Consider the following 27,747-nt stretch of genomic DNA (forward strand, 5'->3'; position numbering starts at 1 on the left):
GTGAATTTATATTATTGCACAAATATTGTTTATTCTTAAAAGGAATTTTTGCCCTCATATTCTTCTTTTATTCTTCAGATGATTGCAAAAGGGAAAAATGCATCTGAACTGTTCCCTGCTGTTGTGAAGAATGTGGCCAGTAAAAATATTGAGGTACTCTTTTGATCCATGATTTTCATGATTCCTTTTGTTATATAGGGACCATATGCTTTTCAGTTACTTTGAAATGTCACAAGTATATTTAAATATCACTGGATTTTTGTTACATTTAAAGTGTCTATAATATTAAATTTAGGTAAAAATAGGATAAAAAGTAGATATAACATAGCTTTGACTTTTTGGTGGCAAATGTGAAAAATAAAATTGAGCTTGATTCACCTGAGTGAATGACTATAACTTGCTGTATTTTCACCAATTCCTAGAGGTCAGTTTAGTTTACATTTTGCTCTAGGGACTTAATTTCCCCCCTACTCCTAATCAAGAATTCTCAGACCTAAATGATTTGGAGCTTTTTGACATTTCTAGGACTAAGCCCAGGAATATTTCCCAAGATTCTCTTACTACTCATGACATGTACCAAGCACTCAGTACATATTATTTGGATTTATTGAATTTGTGTGTTCCACCCAATAAAATACTATTTTTTCATAGACTTTACTGATGCAATATAGCATTAAAGTTATAACTACCTTCCATCTGTGTATAAAAAAGGTCTGGATAATTGATAGAATTTGCTCCACTTAAAGCTTTAGAGATTTTTCTCCCATAAAATTTAAAATGTGTTACTGCTGCTATTTGTTTGGTATTTTAATGACAGATAAAAAACAAACAAACAAATGAACAAAAAGGAGCATTCTGAGTGAGGAGACTATGGTTATGGTGTCAGTTTGAAAGAGTGAGTGTGTGTGAAGAACATGGAATGGAGACTTCAGGAGGATGCCAATTTTGTGATTTTGATTTTATTTTCCATACATTGTGTAGCCACATTTTGCTAATGTCTTTGTTTGTTTTTTGTTGTTTCTTTTGTGAAGGTATTAAGTATCTAAATTTTTGGTGGCACACTTGCCAACAAAATTTTAGTTTATCTATTTTTCCTTTAGTTGTCTTGTCTAAGAAACCAGTATTTAACCCAAGGTCAAAAAGATTTTCACTTATTAGTTCTAAGAGTTATTTTTAGCTTTATATTAGGACTGTGATCTACTTTAAAGTTAAAACTTTTATATGGTGTCTCCTTGCAACTACTGATCTGCTTTCACTACAGTTTTGACATTTTAAAACTTTCTTAGTAATTATACAGTATGGAATCTCTTGGTTTTGACATTTTTTTAAAATTTTACTTAGGAAACTGTGAGATCCATCTGTATTGTTTCATGTATTCATTTATAATATTGTTATAATATTTATATTATAACAATAAAATTAATAATAATTAATTAATAAAATTAACACATTTTATTGTTATAATATAAATATTCCATAATTTTAAAAATTACCTGTTTGAGGATGTTTGGATTGAATAAAACTATTATGTATGGGCATTTCTTTCAATTTTTCTTGAGTAAATATCATAGAATAGAACTGTTGCATTGGCTGGGAAGTGTATATATTTTTCAAAAATAGTGCCATATAGTTTTATAAAGTGGCTGTGCCATTTGCATTTTTATCACTAATGTATGTGAGTTTTAGTTGGTTCATATCTTCACTAACATTTGATCTTATTAGACTTTTTTTTTAAATTGTAGGTGGACACAATACCTTTATTTTTGTTTATTTATATATGGTGCTGAGGATCAAATCCAGTGCCTCACATGTCCTAGGCAAGTGCTATACCACTGAGCCACAACCCCAGCCCTTATTAGACTTTTTAACTGTAGCCATTTTGGTGGGTGTGTAGTGGTATTTCATTGTGGCTTTAATTGCTTTTTCCTAACATTTAGTGATGTTGGACATTTTTTCATTATCTTATTGGTCAGTCATATTTTATTTAAACCCTTTTTTTTCACATCTTTAGCCTGCTTTAAATTTTTTTGGTCTTATTAAGGTTTGAAAGTTCTTTATAAATTCTTACATAACTCTTTTGCTATGTAGATGATTATTTATTATTCTTATTCTCTCCTGCTTTCTTTTTGGTTTTCTTAATGTCTTTGAAAGAACAGATATTTGATTTGGATAAAATCCATTTTATCTGTATTTTTTCAATTATATTTCAGACTTTTTGTGATCTATTTAAGAAATCTTTGCCTAGCCTAATATCATAAAGATTTTTCATGTTTTGTTCTGAGGTTCAGCCATTTTAACTATTTATATTTAGGCTTATGATCCCTGTCTTTGGGGTTTCCCAAGATCAACCACAGATTGGGTGGTTCACTAGGAGGATTCATTAGACTCAGAATATAGTCATACTCATAGCTATGATTTATTAAGGTAAAAACACAGTAGACTCAGGAATACAAACAAACAAGTACATGGGGCAAAATCTGCAAGAAACCAGATGTAAGTTTCCAAGAGTCCTTTCCTAGTGGAATTACCCAGTACATGCTTAATGTCTCCAGCATATTGTGACAAAATATGTGAAGTGTTACCTACTAGGAAACTTCATTAGAGACTTACTGTCCAATTTTTATTTGGATCTGTTCATGTAAGCATTATCAGCCTGGTTTCTGCCCAAATTCTACACTTCCATAAAGAAAACAGATGTTCAATTTAAATCATATTATTTGTACAAATATACAAAGACTGGTTTGTCTATTGGTTTGTCTACTTGTGTTTCACCTATTATTCACTTAGTTCAAGTGGAAAGTCGTGAAAGGGGGATCCACATAGCTCTTTCTCTTTGATGTCTTATATTCATGCTATCTGAGCTTCTAATTTGATATGTATACTAGTATTATGTCTTCTGATATAAGAAAGTGCAAATATCTGGAAACAACAAGATTTGACTTAGGAAAATCATGAGGCATAGGTGAGACTGGACTTAATGTTATTTGGAACAGTCACAGCAGTAATAATGGTTGCTAACATGTCCAAAAAAATGCTGTCTGTGCTATGTCCTTAAGATCTTACGTAGATGAACTCATTTTATCCTCACAAATAACCCTGTGAAGCTTGGTTCTGTTACTGTCTATATTGTACATATGAAGATAAGGTAGAAGAGGGTTAATGTCCTGATCAGGGTCACACAGCAAGTATGTGGCAGTTAGTTTCCAAAGCTAGGTAGGCTGGCTTCAGAACCCCTTTCAGTGCCATCCTTCCTATTTGGTGGTTACTTTCTTTTCTAAGTGTCTTTGATCCCTCATCAACATTTGGTATTAGCTATTCTTTGGAAGACATTTGGCTATTTGGTATACTTACTATGTTTTAGATATAGATAGAAATTATCAAGTCTGTGGGAAATAATGGTAAATCAATAGTTCCTTCTGAACTAGAACATTCAGTACTAATTATTATTCATTCAAAGCTGTTTATACTCATCAAGCAGTACGATTTTTCTCTTTGTTCATTTTTTCCTTTAAAATCAGATTTTGGTGTGCTCCCTATTATTTTATTTTATTTTTTAGTTGTTGATGGGCCTTTATTTTTTATTTTGTGTGGCACTGAAAATTGAACTCAATGCCTCACATATGCTAGGCAAGTGCTCTACCACTGAGCCTCAATCCCAGTCCTCCCTATTAGTTTTATAACAAAAATGCCAATATAAACATAGTTATTGGCCTATTTGTTTTGGATTTCTTTTGTTTCTTAAATACCTTGTTATTTTTTTCAAACATGCCTGATTTCCTCATATTGTATAAAAACTGACAGGAGCTTCCTAAATTTGTATTCAGAGAATTGATTAATGTATTCTTGCTATCAAGTACAAAATTTCATTTTTACAAGTCCGTGCTGCTTTCCATGCACAGGTGAGCTGTAGTATACGTCATCTGCCATTAGATGTCAAATGATACCAAAAACAACCTAGTAAGCAATCAGTGGTTATAGTACAAAAATAATCAAAGGTTTAGTCAATAACTCATGAAGTTTGATGTACTAGTATTGATAATCTAATTAAACAGATCTGCCTTTGTTCTTCCAGACTACTGGGGCTCTGCTATGATTAGCTTTACAGCAAAGAGTGTTGTAACATTGAATGAAAGTAACTGATCAGAGAATGGTGTAGTCACGGAGCTTTAACTACTCCCATTTCTGGTCACAGAATGGTTTCAGGGAAAGTAGGCTTTCTCTGCACACCTGCAGCCAGTGAGTGCACAGGCCTCTTGTGGTCAATATTGATTGATTCTTATAACAGAACTAGCACAAATTTAGTGTTTTGCAACCTTCTGTGATTTAATATTGTTATGCTTTTTGCCATAACAGTCACAGAAATCCTTCTCCAATAGTGAATAATTATGGCAGTGCCTGCTAACTCAGCTGTGGTTCTGAATGTTTCAGTGGTGCCTTTATAAACTTGTAGATATATTCTGGAGTTCATAACACCATTTTAAAGCTGGCTGTATAGTTGATAAATAAAGGTGTTTTCGAGAAATAACTCACAAGGAGATCGGGTCATTCTTCTTTAAAATTTTCCAGAGAATTGTAGAGTGAAATCTGGATATAATTGGTAAGAAGAAAGAATATTTTAAATGATTATTAAAAACAAGCAACAACAACAATGAAAACAAACACATTAAAGACCTTGGGAGCAATCTTCCTAATATCTATGGTTTCCATGTAGTATGTTGACAGCCTTGGAGACATTGCCATTCAGTGTCTTATAACCACTGAGAAGAAGTTAGATCCTAGATGAAGCCATCTAATGGGAAAGTCTAATTTTTTTTTAAAGTCTACCATTGATCTGGGGTGCAATTCAGCTGATAATGACTGAGTGATTACTATATGCCTGTCAATGTGATAGGTCCTAGTGATGAATGGTTGAGTAAGGAGAGCTTGCTGTACTAAATAACTGCACTTTTATGCCTGTGGAGCTGAGAAATTAAATATATCTTATATGTTAATTTGATGTTTCAAATTTGCTATCCCCCCAACCCAAATTATTGAGCTATTTAAAATCTAGTTGGAGATAAAGTTATCTATCCTCAATTAGAGAAATGCTTCTACAATTACGGTCCTAAGAACTTTGAAATTTTTATTTTTACTTCCTCTAATCTAAAACATTAGATACAGTTTGGATCATTTGCTTCTCATTGTTTTCACCAATATTACCTAATTTTGAAGACTATTTTTTTATATTCCTATGTAAAATCACTTATGGTCATTTAAAGGAACAGTGTTTTATACTGTTATAGGTGGATTGATTTGAAAAAGCTTGATTATTCAGGTGACTTTTTGTTGATCTCTTGAACAGGTTAAAAATGGTTATGGTGGCTATATACATTGCCAAGGCTGCAGAAAAAGCTGCCTTTTCCTAGGAATGTGGGAAATTACTATCATTTAAAGGAAGGAGTGTAAAATATTGTTAAAATCAGAGACAGGTTTGGTGGTGCATACTGGTAATTCCAGCAGCTAAGGATGCTGAGGTAGGAGGATCACAAGTTCAAAGCCAGCCTCAGCAATTTAGTGAGGCTCTAGATAATATAGCTAGACCTTATTTCAAAATAAAAAATAAAAAGGCTGCGGATATGGCTCAGTGGTTAAGTGCCCTGGGATTCAATCCCTGGTACCACCCTCCCCCTTGAAAAAAAAATCTAAGAAAGTGCTATTGTTTTGTGTTGGAGGACATCTAGAAAGATGAGATTCATTCCTAAGATGAAAATGTCCTTACTGTTTTATCTGAACATCAAATTAATTAATATTTCTTGTAAAAATTAAATAACATGGAAAAATGTAAAGAGTAAAAGTCACTGGTTAATACCATCACTCAAAGACAGTCACTGTTAACCTTTTACTCTACAGGTGTCTTGGCTTTTTTGCTAACTTGGTTTGAATCCTGGCTCTTTAACAGATGTGATATCTTGGTCAAGTTACTTAACATTTCTGTGCTTTAGTTTCCTCACCTGTAAAATAAATAACTGGAATATAAAATGAAACATTTAGAACAGTTAGCATTATCTATATTTGCTATTATTACCATATTATGTCCTTTCTGAAGCATTTTCTGTTTTGCAGTTTTGTCAATGAGATTTATCTTAACACCTCATGAAGACTTACAATGGTCAGAGTTTTTGTTGTTGTTATTTTTCCTTTCTTTGTGGTCTACAAAGTAATGGTACATCTTATAAAAAATAGTGTATTTTAGATTGGATAGTATATAGTGTGTATGCATCTTTTTTTAAGTACAAAAACGAGATTATACAATGCATATTGTTTTACATTTTACATTGTCAAATACAGGTTAACTTTATTCTGTATGGTGACTGTTACATGGGTGCACTGTAATTTATTGTTCGTATATTGTCATTTTATTTAAATTTGCTCTTTTAGTAAGTGGAATTTGGGTAGGGGGATAACTGAAGGAATAACTTGAGTGAAGTGTAAGATTAAAAGTACAGATTATATTTGGGAACTTTCTGTTTGACTATAATGAAAGTTTGGGGTATATTATACATGGTATTGAATACTGGGTTAAGGGCTGAAGAGTTTGTGGAGCTATTTAACACTGAAGAATAATTGGAAATAAGTTTTTTGTCAGTGTCATTTATAACCTTGCCTATGTGATATAGATGAATGGTTTAATATCAACTTAAAATAGTTGTGTTTAGTATTTTTATCATAATTATGAGGATGTAGATAGTATATTTAGTAATTTTTACTTGGGCTTATGAAATTGTGAAGAGTGGTAAAATAGGTTGGATTATTAAATTAAGACCTGAAATGATCTTAAGGTGCCATGAAGAGTTAAATCTCAGATGCTGAAAACTTCTATAGATAAATATACAATTTGCCCTTCACTTGAGAGAAATTAAAAAATAAATCCCACAAGGATAGTTGCTCAAATACAGTTTGATTTAAGTCAGCAGTATATTTGGATAAGGTGAATAGTTTTAATCAAGAATGAGCTAATCGCTGGAAACATCTCATCTGGAACAAGGTCTTATTTAGGTATTTTGTTCTGCTTAACTCATTTGTAGTTCAGCGTTCCACACTGAAAGAAATAGAAAGAAATTGATGTGAGTTTAAGGAGGAACAAACAGCATGGTGAAGGAACTGAAGACTATGCTTTGTCAAGAGAAATTGGGGCTGGGGGTCTAGCTCAGTGGTAGAGTGTGCACTTAGTACATACAGTTTTCTAGGTTCAATCCCCAGCACTGAGAGAGGGGTTGGAGGAGAATAAATTGGGGTATGAAAGAAGAAGGGTGTGGCAATTTCCTTAAAGTAGTTCAGATTGGTTAAGATGATATGAGCTATAACTAAGTACAATACCATTTCTCCTTTCCAGCTAGTTCCAGTTTTTCCTCCCCATTTCTTATGTTCTTTGAATATTCCATAGACTTTTATGTATGTACTATGCTGATACGTAAGAAAGGTAATCAGGAAGTGGGATCTGAGGATATTTGAGAAGGGAATTATTATTAGCAATGTTGGTGGATTTTTAACTTAATTTTTTAACTTTATTTTTTCTGTTGATAATTTTGTTAGAAACTTAGTGATTAAAAAATGTCTTTAAAAATATTTCCAGAACATATGTCTAGACTATTTGGGATTTTTATTTCATTAAATTATTGGTATTATTCACTTATTATTCTTACTGAACCAAAAATATCATGTATATTGGAAGTGATTCTTGCTATAAAAAGACTTGGGGCTTCAGCACCTTTATTTTGATAAATGAAGAAATAAACTCCCATACTAGATAGTAGACAGAGGCCAAGTTTTTTCTCTTATTTTTATCTTTGACTTTGAAATATTTTTGCAGGTCAGTTAATATTTGAACATTCTTATATGAATTTTGTTCAGGGATTTAAAATTTCCTTTGAGAGGAAGGGACACCTTGATAAGATGTTGCTGTTCTGGATTGTATTATTAAAAGGCTTACTTCACAAGCTTTTTCTGTCACCATTCATTATGTCACAAAATATTATCTTTATTTTACAACCACGCTGTGACCAGGTTCAGTTATTTACTTGAAGAAAATTAAGAATGGATTTTGGTATAGAAAATATTGAGTTTTATATTTTTCACTCTTCTGGCTAGGAGTAATTTTTTTTTTTAAACAGATCAAGAAGTTGGTGTATGTGTACCTCGTCCGATATGCTGAAGAGCAGCAGGATCTGGCACTCTTGTCCATAAGCACTTTTCAGCGAGCTCTGAAGGTAAATGATGGAGTGAGCAGGCAATAGCTATAAGGTTTTGTACAGTTGAAGGTGTGTCATTTAAAGAAGCTAAGTAATAATCCACTAAATAGCCCAGTAGTGTGTTGAAAGAATTAAAAGGCCTCCCAGAAGTGCTTATTCAGTACCCTTATAAAATATATAAGAAAGTGGAACCTGGCCATGTTTGTTCTAGCTTCTGCATATTTGGGTTCAATATAATCATTTTCATAAAGCTGTTTATTACTATACCAAGTAGTTGTGAATGTATGTAAATAGGGGAAATAAGACATTTTTAAAGATAAAATTTATGTTGTATAGCATTTTCTTCTGAAATGTTAAAACCCCAGCACATTTAGTGATATCAAGTACAATTATAACTTTCTTTTCTTTAAAACAGTGTTCAGAAAACTAAATGTTTTCTTCTTTTTTTTTTTTTACCCATTTCCATATACTGGTTGTACATTTTAAAATAAGTGGCTTTTTTTAATGATTGTCACATTTATTACACCCTATAAGTGTGTGTTAACTATGTCATAAAGATGTCTTTGGAAAATTGTAAACTTTGAAATTTTGATAAATACTTTTGACACTATTTTCAGGACCCAAACCAACTAATCCGTGCAAGCGCTTTAAGAGTTCTGTCAAGTATTAGAGTGCCTATTATTGTTCCTATCATGATGCTTGCTATTAAGGAAGCTTCTGCTGACTTATCACCATATGTTAGGAAGAATGCAGCCCATGCAATACAGAAACTGTACAGGTAGGTGCTTTGTTAGTAACAGAGATCTGTAATATTAAGTGGATTGTTATAGACCCCAAAGGCTTATTTTATTCACTCTTATGACTGGCCTGTCCTCACAGCAAACAAATTTACTGGCTATGTTTTTTCACCTGTAAACATTTTTTAACCTATCTTTAATTTTATTTGGGGACCCCATGCAACTTTGTACTTGTGATAATTTCTAGATTTTGTAACTTGAAAATAATTAATATTTGAATTCTCATTTACATAGTCCATGTGTGTATGCATGTATTATTAGGAAATCAAGATTTTATCCACTATAAAGTAGAATCTTTCTTATTATTCTTACAATTTACTTTATTTTTTTCCTTACATCTTTGTTCCTGCTATTTATTTTTTGAAGTCTGATTCTTTTCCAGAGCTGTTTTATTATTTTTTATTTTAATAACTTTATTTAAAATGTAGTGATTTTCAAATATACTACCATACCATAGTTTTTGATATTTGGTAAAATATACAGTATCTCAATATCTGGGAAAACATATACTCTAAATAAAATTATATACACACAGTTGGGTATTATTTCTGTTATCATTTATTCTGCAAGGTTTTTGAGATCATTTGTTTCTGGTGTTGTGTTTAAAGTATTGTGCTGTGTGCATTGGATCTATGAAGTCAGTAGAGGACATGGTACTTATGGATAAAATTCACATATTTGAGGAAGAAAACCAACCATATGTCAAATAATTAAAAGTCATCTGTAATTGAGATGTTAGCACATGATTTATAAATCTCCTTTAACAATGGTTTTGATGGGAAGGGGCCATTGTGTTATAAGTGTACCAGAAAATAAAGACGTAACTAAAATGGAAAAGGAAGAATTAACTTCGAAAAAATAGCTGGAATTTGAAAGAATTGAAAGGTTTGAATGTTCAGGTAATTAAAATGCTTAATAATAAATGTGATGTTTATAAAAAGTACTAACTCATAGTCTTAGATTAATTGTCAGTCAGTTTTATCATGCTTCTTTTTGTTTTCTCTTCATAAACTTGTAGAATAAGACACAAGCTTATTAAATTATAATGATTTAAAAGCATGTCTATCAGCACACTGTGGTTTATTCTCCAGCCTCAGCTATCTACTCTCCCTGCCTTGGCACTGCCTATTCATTTCCTATATCAAATGTGTTAATCTTATCACTGCATCTTATTTTTTCTTGGTTTTAACTGGTGAGTTTTTATAGTGCATATATTCATTTTAGTAAACTTGGGTGATGCACAATTCTTATTTGGTAATCATCTGTATTTGTTTTGGCAGTTAAGTACCCGAAAATGTAGGCTCTCTTGTTATTTTCCCCCCTAGTCAAAAAATAAATTGTTGTTTATATACTTGGAGTTACTTTCTTGAGGTTTTAAAAACTTTTTAAAGAAGTGAATTTGTTTTTTAAATACTTTCTTAATGGCACGGGCATCTGATTTAGTTAATAGGAACAAATTTAGAGGGAAAGATTATGACACATTTATGAGAAAATTATCTTACTTTAATTTTGTTCCTGTTTGTATTTGTCTTAAAATAATTCTTGCTCATCTTCTCTTATTATAAACTTTTTCAGCATCCTTGAAATGATAAGATCATTTAAAGTTACAATTAAAAGGGAGAAATTATTGTGACTTTTCTTTTTATATTTTAGTCTTGATCCAGAGCAAAAGGAAATGTTAATTGAAGTAATCGAAAAACTTTTGAAAGATAAAAGCACGGTAAGTAATATTATGTCATTAAAGTAAAATTGTGCTTTCTTTACATAGTATTGTTTACCACTTTATATTTGATATAATTATGTTTATTGATTTCAAAATGCTATAAATATTAATGGAGTTCATGCCTATTTAAAAAATAGTTAAAGAGCTGGGTGCTGTGGTACACACCTGTAATCCCAGCAGTTTGGAAGTCTGAGGCAGGAGGATCTTGAGTTCAGTGCCAGCCTCAGCAAAAGTGGGGTGCTAAGCAACTCAAGGGCTGGGGATGTGGCTCAGTGGTCAAGTGCCCCTGAGTTCAATCCCCTGTACTGAAAACAAAATAAAACAACAACAACAAAAAACAAAACCAAACAACAACAAATAGTTAAAGAACAAAAATCTCCATGTATTGAGAAGGATTGTGTCTAGTAGTATTTTAGTTTGTTACATGTTTCTTTATCATAGAGTCTGCAGAAGAACAAGATGTGTGTTGGCGGGGACCTTCCATCTGTGGCTAAATTATTGACTACTTTTCAAGTTGAAGTTTCATTTTATATAGTGATTTTTAGGATTTTTTTTTCTTTAATTTTTATTGTTGGTTTGTTAGGATTTTTAAAGGCTCAATCATCTGGAAACAATATAATTGTTTTAAAATAAAATATTAACAAATATTAAAGAGGGCTGGGGGCTCTAGCCTAGTGGCAGAGCATGTAACTAGCACTTGCGGGGCACTGGATTCCATCCTTAGCACTACATAAAAATAAACAAATAAAATAAAGGTATGCTGTCCAGCTACAACTACAAAATAAGTATTAAAGAGATACTGAAAATTAAAAGGATGTTTTAATATAAGTGTGATTTAAAAATATTAAAACATTTTCAACTGTACAAAGCTGTTGTATTGGCTGCTAAAGATTATCTTACTGATTAAAACAGTGATCTTTTGGGAATGTATGCTTCTCCTCTTCCTCCTTTTACCAGCCTCATTTTGTGTGTGTGTGTGTGTGTGTGTGTGTGTGTGTGTGTGTGTGTGTGTGTGTGTGTAGTGGCATGGTAGCAAGATCTAGGAACAGGGGTGACCTATGGGGTCTGTGAACAGACCCCCTGGAGGAGTTGGGCTACTAGCATCTGCAGTGAGGCTTCCATATTGACAATAAAGATGCCAGCTCATCTTAGGATGCCATCATGAGGTAGCATGTAATATCTGTTTAGAACAGCTATCTGTTGTTGTAGTTATTTACCCCATGTAGCTGTTTTTTATGATTTAGCCTGGAAGATGTTCAGTGTTTGAGAAGAATGTGTATTCTGCTTTTCTTGGGTGGAATGTTTCATAAATGTTAGGTCTAATTGTTTATATTGTTGTTCAAGTCTTTTCTTTCTTTGTTAATTGTTATGCCTACTAGTTCTGTTCATTATTCCAAGTGCTATATTGAAGTCTATCTTTAATTCTGTCATTGTTTGCCTCATACATCTATGAGCTCTGATATTTGTGTGTGTGTGTATATATAATTGTTTATAATTATATGTATATTTATAACTGTTTTATCTTTTCTTATTATTAAAGGTCTCTCTTTGTGTCTAGGAACACTTGTTTTAAAGTCTCTTATACAGCCATTCTAGCTTTCTTATGGTCACTGTTTTTACTATATATATTTGTATTCTTTTATATTCAACCTGTTTGTATTTTGCCCAGTACATATGGGCAGCATGTAGTTGCCTCCTGACTTTTAATACAGCCTTACAGGATGTACTTTTTGATTAGATTGTCTAATTCAGTCACTTAAATACTGCTTTTTTTTGAGTTAAGTGAATATGTTATAGTGAACATTCAAACCCTTTAGTGAGTTTTTCACTGTGTATCTTTGATAATATTGTGTTATACATGGAGATTATACCTGGAGTTTCATTCCTAGACCATTCAGCAAACTTCTTTTACTTTGAAGTATAGCAGAAATCTCCATTGCATTTCTTCTATGCAGAGTTGATATAATATAGAAGATAATCATGCCCCAACAGATTATGTCAATAGATGAAGATAGAGAAATTTGAATTCTTTTTGTCTTTTATATGACAGATATACCATCTGCTTCTGTGACCCAGATATTAAATCAATATTACTGATACTGTGGTTTATTTGATTTTAATAACTGAAAAAAAAACACTTAATGTCTTTTATGTGCAGGACATTTGCTAAGTATTAAAACAAGAAACGAACCCTTGTGGCAGTACAATTTGCCATAATTTCTGCTTCATTGTACACTAAAAGAAATTTGTTGCATGGCCTGGGAGTGAAATTTCCTTATATGTATGCATGTTTTTTCCAAATAGGATAGACTTGTCACAAGTAAAAACAACAGTTTTTTTGAATTAGAAAATTCATGCCTGATTTTCTGCCATTTGATAGCTATGTACTAGGCCTCATGAGTGTTAGTTTCAAATTTGTAGTTCTTATAATTTATAAGGTGGTTATTTTGGTTGAAAGAGCTATTTTATATAAAACCCTCAGCATGGGGCCTGACACTGTGACATAAAGTATTAAAATATTCAACTAAAAAGTAAACGGCTCAAGAAGGTATGTAAAGAATATAATCTGTTTGTGAATTTAGAATGTCTATTTTGGCTTCTGATCATTTATTTCTAAAATAGTAGAAAGAGAAAATATTGAGTACTTATTCATAATATGTGTTCAGTATTTTTTGAATGGCTGTTGAATTATCATATTCCTGGTGATAGTAACTGATAAATGATATTATCCCTAATGTTTTCTTTTCCTTGCCCCGATAGTATCATACTTAGTGTTCATAGAGGTTTTGAGTGCTTTGATGGCCTATTTATTTTGAGGCACTCATTCTACTAAAGTGTTACAGAGTTCCTTTTTTTCAAACTAAAACACATGCATATCTTTTCTTCTGTCTTGATAATTATAAAATATCAAGGCCTCTAATTCTAGTACCATAGCACAAAGTTCCTTCTATCCTCTTCCCTTTCCAAATTTGTAATTTCCCCTTCAACAGTAAGAAATACGGCTCCCAGTATGCACAATATTTTTACTTTTGTGCTTAGTTCCAGAATTCAGAGGAGGTGTTATTTCACAGTTACTAGCATGTACTTCAATGGGGAGTAGTAAGAAGGGAGTTAATAACTAGAGTTAAATGTTGGTTTAGAGTTATTTTATCTTTAGTTTTATTTCTTTGTTGCTATGATAAATTGTTTTATCATCAAATTTTTGAACTTATTGTGTTTGTATATTTAAAAGCTGTTGATTTTCTTTTTTTTTTTTTTTTTGAGAATTAATTTATTTTTTTTATTTTTTTTTTTTAATTTTTTATTGTTGGCTGTTCAAAACATTACATAGTTCTTGATATATCATATTTCACAATTTGATTCAAGTGGGTTATGAGCTCCCATTTTTACCCCATATACAGATTGCAGAATCACATCAGTTACACATCCATTGATTTACATATTGCCATACTAGTGTCTGTTGTATTCTGCTGCCTTTCCTATCCTCTACTATCCCCCCTCCCCTCCCCTCCCCTCCCCTCTTCTCTCTCTGCCCCCTCTACTGACATTCGTTTGTCCCCCTTGTATTATTTTTCCCCTTCCCCTCACTTCCTCTTGTATGTACTTTTGTATAACTCTGAGGGTCTCCTTCCATTTCCATGCATTTTCCCTTCTCTCTCCCTTTCCCTCCCACCTCTCATCCCTGTTTAATGTTAATCTTCTTCTCATGCTCTTCGACCCTACTCTGTTCTTAGTTACTCTCCTTATATCAAAGAAGACATTTGGCATTTGTTTTTTAGGGATTGGCTAGCTTCACTTAGCATAATCTGCTCTAATGCCATCCATTTCCCTGTAAATTCTATGATTTTGTCATTTTTTAATGCAGAGTAATACTCCATTGTGTATAAATGCCACATTTTTTTTTATCCATTCATCCATTGAAGGGCATCTAGGTTGGTTCCACAGTCTAGCTATTGTGAATTGTGCTGCTATGAACATCGATGTAGCAGTGTCCCTGTAGCATGCTCTTTTTAGGTCTTTAGGGAATAGACCGAGAAGGGGAATAGCTGGGTCAAATGGTGGCTCCATTCCCAGCTTTCCAAGAAATCTCCATACTGCTTTCCAAATTGGCTGCACCAATCTGCAGTCCCACCAGCAATGTACAAGTGTACCCTTTTCCCCACATCCTCGCCAGCACTTGTTGTTGTTTGACTTCATAATGGCTGCCAATCTAACTGGAGTGAGATGGTATCTTAGGGTGGTTTTGATTTGCATTTCTCTGACTGCTAGAGATGGTGAGCATTTTTTCATGTACTTGTTGATTGATTGTATGTCCTCCTCTGAGAAGTGTCTGTTCAGGTCCTTGGCCCATTTGTTGATTGGGTTGTTTGTTCTCTTATTGTCTAATTTTTTGAGTTCTTTGTATACTCTGGATATTAGGGCTCTATCTGAAGTGTGAGGAGTAAAGATTTGTTCCCAGGATGTAGGCTCTCTATTTACCTCTCTTATTGTATCTTTTGCTGAGAAAAAACTTTTTAGTTTGAGTAAGTCCCATTTGTTGATTCTAGTTATTAACTTTTGTGCTATGGGTGTCCTATTGAGGAATTTGGAGCCCGACCCCACAGTATGTAGATCGTAGCCAACTTTTTCTTCTATCAGACGGCGTGTCTCTGATTTGATATCAAGCTCCTTGATCCATTTTGAATTCACTTTTGTGCATGGCGAGAGAAAGGGATTCAGTTTCATTTTGTTGCATATGGATTTCCAGTTTTCCCAGCACCATTTGTTGAAGATGCTATCCTTCCTCCATTGCATGCTTTTAGACCCTTTATCAAATATAAGATAGTTGTAGTTTTGTGGATTGGTTTCTGTGTCCTCTATTCTGTACCATTGGTCCACCCGCCTGTTTTGGTACCAGTACCATGCTGTTTTTGTTACTATTGCTCTGTAATATAGTTTGAAGTCTGGTATCGCTATACCGCCTGATTCACACTTCCTGCTTAGCATTGTTTTTGCTATTCTGGGTCTTTTATTTTTCCATATGAATTTCATGATTGCTTTCTCTATTTCTACAAGAAATGCCGTTGGGATTTTGATTGGCATTGCATTAAACCTATAGAGAACTTTTGGTAATGTCGCCATTTTGATGATGTTAGTTCTGCCTATCCATGAACAGGGTATATTTTTCCATCTTCTAAGATCTTCTTCTATTTCTCTCTTTAGGGTTCTGTAGTTTTCTAATGGTGATTTTATATCCTGCTTCTTTACTGAGTTATTTTATTGTTTGTGTTACTTTTTTTCATTTATTCTCATTTTTCCCTATAGAATAAATCATTTCAGCAAATAGAGATAATTTTACTTTCATTTTTCAATTCCTAGGACTCTTCTATAATTATGTTGACTGATTCTATCAGTATAACATCTGATAGTAGTGGATATGATGGGTGTCCTTTCCTTGTTTTAATCTAAGGAAAATGCCTAGACTGTGTCCATATTAAGAAAGATGCTCTCCCTGAGGATTTTCTTTTTACCTTTGAAATACATAATTTTGTAAGGTGTTTTAGGGTTAATTGATGTGGGTCACTTTTTTCCTCGTACCGGATAAACACTTTCATAATGTAGACTCAGAACTTAAATATTAATTCTGATAAAATATTTATTCTTTTAAGAACATAATTTTAAATGTTAATTGTGTTCAATTATTATATTCTTCAGGGATTCCAATTTTACATGTTTTAGACCTTCTTTGCTTATGTTATATTTTAGCTACTTTTTCTCTAAACCTTTTTATTTCTTTTTTATCTCATTTCATTCTCCTGGTTGTTGTTTTTGTTGTTCTTTTTTTTCTTTAGTGCCCATAATAATTTTTCATTTATTGATTTTGTCCCCAGGGACATCTTGCAATTTAGACCTCATGTTTGATCACTTTTTTCCCCTTCAGTTTCTTTCTGATTTTAGTCACTGAAATGAAATGCTATGTTTTTTTTCCTGATTTCTTTTGATAATTTCTATTCTCTTTTAAAATTTTGATTCATATTTGTTTTTCCTGTCTTTAGAAATGCTTCTTTGAGGTATTTAATTTGTGTTGGAGTGTTACAGTAAAGTTTCCTTTTGCTTATCCTTGATTTGGGGGGCGGATACTTTTTACCCCAGTTGAATTGTTTTGATTTTTCTTTTCTGCTTTTAGTACTTATTATTTGAGTCTTGGCATTTCTTTGGCTAGGGTTGGTGATTTGATATTTGTAGTAACTTGCAATATTTTGAGTATAGGAGCACCCTCTCTGTCAGAAATCCATCTCAAAAGCCAATGAGATGGCTTTTGATGGGGAGGGTGCACGTAGTTGGAGGCATATGTCGTAAGATGATTTTGAGATGTATCTTCAAGTAGTCTAAACTTTCCCTTCTTACTTCTTTTTTCCTGTTATCTCACAGTTTCTGAGGGGTCTCCTCCCACCCCCACCTGCCCCAGGTTTTTTATTTTTTATTTTTTTTTTTGGTATCAGGGATTGAACCCAGGGGTGCTTGACTACTGAGTCACATCCCCAGCCCTTTTTCATTTTGAGACAGTGTCTTGCTAAATTGCTTGAATTTGTGATCCTCCTCCCTCAGCCTCCTGAGCAACTAGGATTATAGGTGTGTGCCACCAACTGCTCCAGTTCTTTGTTAATTCCATTTTTTTCTTGAAGCTTTCCTTGACAGTTCATTTGCCTCACTGAATTTTCTTATTCTCCTCTTAAGTCTCTTTTCTATAGTCTGCTCTGACCTACCAGGAGTCATTTTAGTATTTTCAACCTCACAGTGTTTTTTTTTTTCCTGTTGTTTATTTTAGTTCACTCTTGTAGCCATCACTAACTCTTGTCTGCTTTGTTTTGAGTAATTTTTTTTTCTGTGCTTCTAAATCTTTGAAGTTTTATGATACAAGTATAAAAATGGCTCTCTCAGAGAGCTATTTGAAGTTTGGAGGTGCTCTGTTTTGAGTTATGTTTAGGGCATAGATTTTGGTCTTTTTATTTTTTGGAGATATACAGTGGTAGATTTAGATTTACCCAGGTACCATTACCTGATGTCAGGAGCTGCAAATAAATTATTGCTTTGAATTCCATAGCCTTGGACAGCTTAACTGCTGCATCTGGGAATCTTTCCATGCTAAGGTGTAGAAAGACACGCCCATTTGTAGGCCGATGTTAATGGGGCCTATTCCACGCCTAGTGTGGAATTTATGGATTCCATAGCTTTGGATTTAGATGTCTGCTGCCCTGGGGTGAAAGAGATACCAGTATGCCTAACTATCCTTGTGGTGCCAGCTGCCTGGAGAAGAAAGAATTACTGCCCAAGTGATAAGTCCCCAACCAGGCCAATTCCCAACAGCTTCTTGATTCTGGTTTGCATTGAAGAACCCTCTCTCACAATAAATTCCTTTGGTGTGTTTCACTATACGTAAAGTATTCACAGGCTTTTTCCTTTGTTAGGATCAGACCTATCAGGCCTCTTCCACCTGCCAATGCCCCCACTTTGAAAAATGTATTTCTTGTCTTTTGTGTTTATTTTTTAATAATACTTCTCACACTTTTTATTTCCAGCGGCCCACACCTCCAAGGGTTACCTATTCCCTCCCCACACAGGCCCACACGCTATGGCTGTGAGCCTAGTATTTAAATTATGTTTTGAGAATGCTTTCTGATAGTTTTTTCCCTTCATGTGATTATAATTCATTACTGAAAGATTAAAAATATTCTGATATTTAAACAGGTATTTATGCCTTGTTTTTTTCTGGTCATTATATAATACTTCATTGAAGGAAGACAGGTACATTTCTTCTCTCCCTCACAAATATAATGTCAGAATTGATATTTAAAATAAAAAATTCCACATTGTTTTTAATTTAAAAATTTTCCAATCAAATGAAACAAGTCCAATTTACTTCCACATTTTGAGAAGGAATTTATTTTCTATCAGCAAGAAATTCTTGGGATGATGATGACGATGACGACATTGATGTAACTCCTGTAAATATAAATTTGAAAGATGTTAATGAATTAAAAACTTCCTCACTTTCTGTTAATTTTGAGATATACCTCTGTTGTTTCTCTTAGGCCGAGGAAGATTTTCTTAAATAATTTTCATTTTAAGGAAAGATTGAGCAATAAACATATTAAAATTCAACAGTTTTTCCCTTTTACTGGAAAAAGATCAGTATTTGTCATATGAGTAATTCTTTCCTAAAAATAGATTACTCTGCGTTTAGAAAAACTGGAAGAACACTTAATGTTATTTAGGTAACTGTTGTCTGAAGGTGTCTTTTATGTTTGTGAAGACACTAAAGGGAACCTTACAACTGTAGTCAATGAAATTAAAAGGAAACATTTTATCTCTATTCTGTCGTTTCTAATTACTGTTAATCATTTTTGTTTATATATTTTTTTTTCGGTTTTGGGGATTGAACCCAGGGATGTTCTGATACTGATCATCTCCGGCCCTTTTTATTTTTTATTTTCAGGTGGTCTCACTAAGTTGCCTGGCTGGCATCATAACTTAACCATCCTCCTGCCTCAGCCTCCCAGGTCACTGGGCTTACAGGCGTGTACCACCACATTTGGCTTATTTATATAATTTTTCTTGTATAGTCCAAGACTTATATCATTTTCATCTTACTTCTCTAATTACCATGTTCTAAGTACTTTTCTACCTTTCCAAATTAATGTTTACTTATGAATTCATTTTTTAAATTCATAACACTTTCTTTTTTCTTTAAAATGTAAAAATCTGTGGTTTTTGAGCAATTAAAGCATAAAAGTGGGCAATCTTTTATTTAGAATACTTCAAAAGCAGGGTGGCATTTATTTTCTTGTCCTTTCAAATTAATTTTAAAGAAGTCCTTTTGATAGCATTTAAATTTCTCATGGAAACAATTTCTTAGGGAGACAAATTAGGTTAGTGCCTACTGAAAAACCAAGCTATTTGTGTGTTTTTGATAATGTGAGGTTTTTTTTCTCTTTAATTTTAGCTATAAAATTATGCTTAATGAATAGATTGGTAGTTTATAGCTAAGCTGTAGGGGTAAGACACCATTTTATAAGTTATTGATTTAATGTTGGTAAAAGCCTCAGTGTTATGGGCAAAAAAACACACCCCTGAGTTTGTGCAGATGTTTTATTGTGATAGATCTATTATCCAGCTATTAGAAGATAAATGACTGATCTTTCCTATTTTCCATGCCTCAAGAAAATTGAAATAAGAAGGGAAATATCATTTGGGCTGTATGATTAGGGCAGGTTGGATGGCCATTAATTTAAGGGAAGAAGATCTTGGCAGCATTGGCCAACTTATACCATATTATCAATCAAACCTTGATGCACTTCTTGTGATGACCCAGCACTCTCAGGTTTTTGCAATGTTAATTAGAATTCATGACAAAATAGATGCAAGGAAACGTTTTGTACCCTTCATAATTTTATAGAAAATTTATTGTTATTAGAGGAACCATTTGCTTAGTGTGATTTTTTTCATTACCAGCTTGTCAACTAGCATAGATAATCTAGAGAAAATATGAACTCCATAGATGGGGTGTCACTTTTGTTGATGGTTCATGTAGTTTACCTTGGAGCACAGCTAATGGCTGAAGTTCATAGCAACAGCACAGAAAAACGTGGCAACCAAGGGGAGATAAATGAACCATGTTTATTGCTTTAATATAAAAAATACATAAATGGAAAACTGCATTTGAATTTGATGAGCTCATTGCTAGTTTTGTTGGAGTGATTTATATTTTCCGTTATATGAAAAGCTACTATTGACACAGTGAGATGAAAATTAACTGTCTGTTTTTTGGAAACCAATATTTTTGGTTTTAAAATCTGAGTAGATCATTTTATTTTAATTCTGAATGTTTTATAGAATATTGAACATTTGATAGATCAAAATTATCAATTCTTCTAATGTTTAGACTAGGATCAGATTGTTAAAACTATGAGTAGAGTCAGTTTTATTTTGTGAAGGTACTCTCTTTGTGTACTTTCTATTTATTAATGTTTCCTTAAGCTTTATTTGTACTTAAAATTATTTTCTTGTAATGATATTAGTATTTTAGAATGTGAGAGTGCTTTGCAATTGTTGTATACTTAAAGCTCTTGGTTTAATGAATTTAATACCTTGAGGCTGATTTTTCTATTGATTTGTTTGGTTTTAACACATTTAGGAAAAATTTTCTAAGTGTAGACCAAATAACTTGATTTTATTTAGCATTTTTAAAAATTAAAACTGTTGTTCTTAGTTTCATAGATTATTTATTTTTTGTGCTTAAAGACCCTCTTTTATTACTTGATTTAAATATTAGTATAAAATTGATTTATATATAAAGTATATAGTGATGTTTATATCACACAAGTAGTCTAATATCATAAACTTAGTTGTTTTAAGAGATATTTAAATTGTACTAATTCTGATCTGATAGAAATGTGATTATCATAGAATATAATTTCTGAAAAGTAATTTATGCAGAATACGTCAAAATGTGGAGTTGAAAACATGCACTTAACTTCCTTTCCATATCAATAGCAAACAGAAAATTATACATATAATACATTTTTATTTAGTTCACAGAAATAATAAATTCCTTGCTTTTTCGATTGAGGCGCATACATGCTGGGACCAGCAGGCACCAGTACATGGGCAGGGCTGGAGTCAATAAATGCGGCTTCACGTTCATACTGATTGGTAATTCATAAAATCCCCACAGGACTTGAAACTTGTTTAGCATAATAGCAGGTCTATATTCTGAGCTGTTTTCTTTCAATTGTATTGTTGGTTGCATATTAATAAACTAAATGTCAGCCAAGTAGAGGAACAAATACTCAAAATATGAATATCATTGTATCTAATATTTTTCAAAAAGTACCATTTCAATAAGTTATATTTCTATTTAATTGCTTATTTTAAGTCATTGGGGAAATTTTAGACACAAAATGAAGATCCCTAGTGTTCAAAAAGAATATGATATTAATTTGCTTTTTTTCAAAACTGTATCATATTGTTGGCTAACAGCATGTATCAGTGGTGTATATATAGAAGTATTTGTTTATTATATATTCTGCTTACTTTGTATTTTTATGATAAAGGAATATTAGTTTCACCTAAGATTTGTAAGAACATGACAATTCAGAAATCATTATTTATGATTCACTAATTGGGACTTGGGAAAAGCTGCCTTTTGTTGGTAATATATTATTCCAACTTACATACATTGTTATGAAAGTCATAATAATGCACTAAAATTTCAGTCAGTGTGTTTTCTTTGTAAATAAATTATGTTCATAAAAACACAAATTAAGATATGTAAGATTCAGAAGTGTTTTAGTACTAAAAACATCTAAGAGTTCCTCATACTTTTAAACAAATTCATTGTGGAATTGTCATTTTCATTTTAAACTGACACAGTATAATCTTGTTATTATCTGGATTCTTTTTCTGAATATTGTCACAAACTAAGAAATGAGTCTTTAGATTAGAATTTAGGTTAGCTTTAAAGATGGAAACTGAATGATTAATGTTGAATTCATGTATAAACAACTTAATTGGAATTTAAGTTGATAAAATAAAAAATTATCAGAATACATCTCTGCTCAGCAGAGCATTAGTTTTTCACATAAATTACAAGTATTAGACTTATTCTTCTAGGGAGTGGTGCTTAAAAATTTATTTCTTACTCAAACATGAACATTCATTTTAACTGAATGAATAAACACTTTAAATGTTGATTGTCATAACACTGACTGTACCATAATAAAAACGTGAGTAGTATCTTCGATGGGCAGAAAATGTTTTTTAATGAGTTACTATTTCTTTCTTTTCTAGCTGGTAGCTGGCAGTGTTGTGATGGCTTTTGAAGAAGTATGCCCAGATAGAATAGATCTGATTCACAAGAATTACCGAAAGCTATGTAACTTACTAGTTGATGTAGAAGAGTGGGGGCAGGTGGTCATAATCCACATGCTAACTCGATATGCTCGTACACAGTTTGTCAGTCCTTGGAAAGAGGTAAGTGCTGAACAGCCTTTCACTTATAAAGTATACTAACAGAATAGGCGAGCATTTAAAAATGTGTACAAAAATTAAGAGTTGTGAAATATAGAAATCTTCATATTTGATAAGGACTCATTTCCCTCATTCTCTTTTACGAAATCAGGAAATTAGTATAAAAATACAAGAATAATTGTCTATTATTTTGGCACTGATTGATACATATTTAATGACATAGTATATAAACTTTCAGTATGATACTTGGTAAGAGGCCTTTGTTAGGAGCAATAGCATGATGCAGTATTTACAATAACATTGCTAAACCATGAATTATTTTTGTTACTAGTAACCTTCACACTTTTGAGCCCCAGCTATTCCAGATACGCATTTATGAAAATAGGTAATTTAAAAGTATAAATATGAATTTGTATCTTAGGTATTAATTTCTTGCAATTATAGATCAATACTATTGAACTTTTAAACTATTTTTTCTAGTTTTATATTGCTAAAATGTTTCTTTTCCTTTTCTTTGCTTAAATTGGTAACATTTAGTAAAACTAAAAATTAAATATACTTGAAGATATTTGTTTCCTTTTGTAGATTAACATTAGAAGCATACCCATTCTTTTCATTATATGACAACTTAGAAAAGTTCATTTTTATCAAGAGTTTAATTTTATTGTAATAGAACTTAGTATGTATATATTTAAGAATGAAATATAAATTTTAAGCTTGCTTAAAGAAAATCCTTAAATGTTATAAAAGTGTATTAACCTTGTCTTCTGATATCTAATCGTTTAAAATGCAGTATTATAGTTTAAAAAAATCAGTCATGTAAAAAAATAAGAGGTCTTATAAAACTCAATTATGTCAAACTGACTTATATGCAAACTTATTACTAGACCCTTGATCGCTTAGTACTTGTTCTTGTTAATTAGAAGTAATATTAAAATGAGAGAAAAATGCTAATAGAATAAAATTGAGATGTGTTCATAATAACATGCTTTCAATAACATTCCACATAATCATATAAAATACTTTATCAAATTATCTATACTAATATTTGTTAGCACTAAAATCTTTCATATATTTTAATCTAAACACTAATATTTTTCCATCTCAATTTTAATTTCTTTGATTTTTGGTATTGTTTAGTGAACCCAAGGCCTTGCATGCTAAACACACACTCTACCTCTGAACTACATCTTTAGCCCCCTCAATTTTAGTATTAACAAAGTGGTCATATTATTCGACTTAACTATTTCAGTTTGTTTAAAATCATCAATATAAAAAGTCTTATGTCAGATAGGATTCTTAAATTGAAGAAAATTTACATTTATATACTTTTATTCTACAGTTGTATTTGTTGTTACAGTTTTGAGGACAGTTTTGCTAAATTAATCAACATGTTCATGATGAAAATGTCTTGACCCTTTGACAAGAGATTTTTGTTGTGAATAGCTTATTTATTTGGTTTCACCCGTTCCTCTAAAGAATTAATCTCAGATATATTTTTTGTCCTCTCTGTAAGGTTTTAGGTCATTTTGGCATATATAATGATCGTCACCATTTAAATATTTTTGTTTTACTTTCCTATCATTGTCAAATCATTTTCATTAGCTCTTTACAAATAAATGATCTTTTGCCTTGTCAGAATATAGAAGCCAGAGCTAAAATACATGCTATACTTAGCATATCTTCTAGAAATATGTAATGGCTATTAATCTCTGTTTTGTAGTTTGTTTTTCTTTTCCTTGAATTTTATTTCATCTTAGTTTAGATAAAATTCATAAAACTGTATACACAAGCAGGAAAATGAAATTATCCTCCATGATATACACTTATTCTTTTGATGGATCACTGGAAAAATTGGGGCTGTATTCATTTATTCTTTGTGTTTTCATGTTAAATCCATGAACATCAATTATTACAAATATGAGAGAAAATCTGGTCATTGTTAAATCCTAGCATGCTGGAATTGATCTAAATAATTTCTTATCTTTGGCGTTTATTTGCCATCTGACCTCAGCATTATTCTAAATACTGTGGCTATTAGATTAATTTAGTGGTTTTCAAATGTGCACCTCATCCCTCAGAATGCTGTGGTACTGCCACAGGAGCAGCCATCTGGGCAGTAGTGCTGGAGACTGGCTCTGAGCTCTGCCACTGCCTCAGATTGCCTGCCCTTTTTTTTATGCAGCTTCTCTTAGGATTTCCGTTTAGAAGGATTCCTTGGCTTTAAGGGAAAAAAAAAAAAGCAAACCACTTAAATATAAGATTTGTATTTCTCAATTAACTGTGATGAAATTCTTTTTATTTTTAAATTACAGAAGCATATGGTAAAATAAAATTTAAGTTTGTTTTTATAATCTCTTGGTTGACCTTGAGAGAAGATTATTGGCCGTCATTTAATTTGGCAATTATTTAATCACTTATTTTGGTGGTTGAAATTTTACATGGGTAAAACATTTTACTTTATTAACTTAAGATGATATCAGTTGACATCAAACCGTGAAAAAAATATTCTTTGATTGTTTAAGTTCTATTTGAGGGTCTTGTGTAATCTAGAATAATCAAGATAGCAGGCTTATATTTAGTTATATGTTCTGTTAAGAAACCAGATGAATGATTTGAAAGTGTCGGTCCTTCTTGTATTAGTCTTCATTCACTTTAGAATTAAGGACTATAAAAGATGCTAGACTCTTTGTTTAAATACATTTATACAGTTGTAGCTCAGTGGCAGAGCATTTGCCTAGCATGTGTGAGGCACTGGGTTCCATCCTCAGCACCACATAAAAATAAAATAAAGGTATTGTGTCCATCTACAACTAAAAAAATAAGATTCAAATGAGTCATTAACATTAGGACCATGTCCATGAGCTTCCCCTTTCATTTAACCTACCTTATCCTTTCTCTCTACTATGTATTTTGTTTTACTACAAAACTTTGGAATGAGCAGTGTAGCCATTTATAATTTTGGAGACTTTCTAGCCTAGTCTTCATGTTGCTTATTAGGATTGTACATGGTAGTTTCAGCTTTAGAACTTGGCACACTGAATCACAAAGCCAGGTTTGACCACATCTGGAAGAATCTAGAGTTATTGTAGTTAGCATTTATATTTGCTTTCTGTTTCATATCTGATGTTGTAAAAACCACACTATGTAATAAAGAATGGCTATTTTGGAATGAAAGACAAGATGGGTAGTACTCCAGAGAGTCAGTGCTTAGTGGTTACTCCCCCCTCCCACCACCATTTATATATATCATTTCATGGAGTCAATGGAGGAAAAATGTCTTTATTATAGCCTTCCCTTTTGACAGAAGACACTCACCTAAATGCTGTATGAGCATCATTTTACCATAAATCAAAGGCCATTTTACCTTGGAGTAAAAGAATTTGCCAGTGGATAGACATTCTCAATTAAAATAAAATATCCACCTGGAAATTTATTTAAAATGAAATAGCTGTCTTTCATACCAAATTCATTGAAATCAAATAGTTTTTCCCCTCCTAACAAAAATCTGAAAACTGATACCACAATAGGTTATACTTAGAAACTTATAATCTTATAGTACTTTCTTGTGTAGAATTTTGTTGACTTTTTTTTTAATTTATTTTTTAGTGGTAGTCTATTTATTTATTTATATGTGGTGCTGAGGATCGAACCTAGGGCCTCACAAATTCTAGGCGAGTGCTCTACTGCTGAGCCACAACCCCAGCCCTTGTTGACTATTTTTTTATAGGACATTCAGAATTATACCCATTTTATAGATAAAGAGATTGAGGCATACAGATTTTAACAGTTAACCTAAGATAATATTGTTTATAAAAGGTGGAGCTAGAAACATTTATTTGATGTCCAAGCCAGTATTCTTTCTTTCATGTTGTATTACGTTGTGACTTTTAAATTAAAACAAAAAATTTGCTTACCTTAATAAGTTTTTATGTATTTACTTATTGTGTTCTTGTCAAAATTAACTTCAAAGCCCCTAATTCACGGTGTTCAGACACTGCAATTAGCTAACAACTCTAATTAGATTTGCTTTTCAAAGAGAAAAACCATGTTTCTTATTGAATTTTTAAAAACATTTGTTAATGTTAATATGCTTGAAGGGTAGCAAAATTGTGTTTTGAGGAATTGAAAATTAGTAGAAATACTTTTTGAGATGAGCTGATGTACATGGCTTTGTCAGTAAGTTCTCAAATGAACACATCATATACAAATAAGCTTCTTCTGGGCAGAAGAGATTTTTAATTTAGTTTATTTGCATCATTATAGATCAGTATTTAGGCTGTTTATATGTAAATGTATGATTTGAGGAACAATTAAGTGTTGACAAAGTAGATTGCAGTCATATCAATTGCAGTGCATTTTCCATAATTTTTCTAACTGACATCTTTGATGATAAATAGTGGATGCCAAGTCAAAGCCGATTATACAGTGCACTAGGAATTCATGGGGCTGTCAGGGAGAAGACCGATTGACTTTAAATTTACATATTAATGAGAAGATTTGTTAAGAGGGTGCTTGACTATAGAAAATAACAGCGTATTTATAGGGCACGACATTTTATAAATAAAGCTGAGGCAGGAAAATGGAAATTAAACCTTTTAGGTTAATAAATTCAAGAGACTGCTAAAATGCATATTTGCATTTTTATTTTTCTAAATTTACTCTTTGCAGTTCATGTGAGTTGTTTTTTATTCTAGGTCAAGTTTGTATAATTTTCAAGGATATAAAATTATTTATTTATAAAGGATATAAAATTATTTATTTCAATCTTTGTCGTTCAAGCCTATTGTGGGAGAATACTTAGAAAATAAATGTGAATCTTTGCATCTAAAGTTGGTTTTATAAAAATAATGTTTTTTAAAAAATACTATGAAACACAAAGTAAATTATAAGAGTGATTAAAAAAACAAACAACTCCAGAACCCTTCAGTGACATGATTGTAAATTGAAATGAAATTAATTGACTTTGGGGCCCGACAGGAATGTTTTT

At 32.1% G+C, this 27,747-nt stretch overlaps 1 protein-coding gene across 2 annotated transcripts in view; it reads left to right on the forward strand.

Moving 5' to 3' along the window:
• The window catches only part of Ap3b1 (adaptor related protein complex 3 subunit beta 1), a 256,304-nt gene that overhangs the window by 57,536 nt on the left and 171,021 nt on the right, over positions 1-27,747 (forward strand). For both annotated transcript variants that reach the window (XM_027927647.3, XM_071612471.1), the window contains exons 3-7: positions 79-153; positions 8,151-8,246; positions 8,846-9,006; positions 10,679-10,745; positions 22,578-22,760. In XM_027927647.3, the coding sequence (XP_027783448.1) occupies positions 79-153; positions 8,151-8,246; positions 8,846-9,006; positions 10,679-10,745; positions 22,578-22,760 (582 nt within the window). The remainder of the gene's footprint in view (positions 1-78; positions 154-8,150; positions 8,247-8,845; positions 9,007-10,678; positions 10,746-22,577; positions 22,761-27,747) is intronic.

Source organism: Marmota flaviventris, chromosome 5, assembly GCF_047511675.1.
Source record: "Marmota flaviventris isolate mMarFla1 chromosome 5, mMarFla1.hap1, whole genome shotgun sequence".
Lineage (NCBI taxonomy): Eukaryota > Metazoa > Chordata > Mammalia > Rodentia > Sciuridae > Marmota > Marmota flaviventris.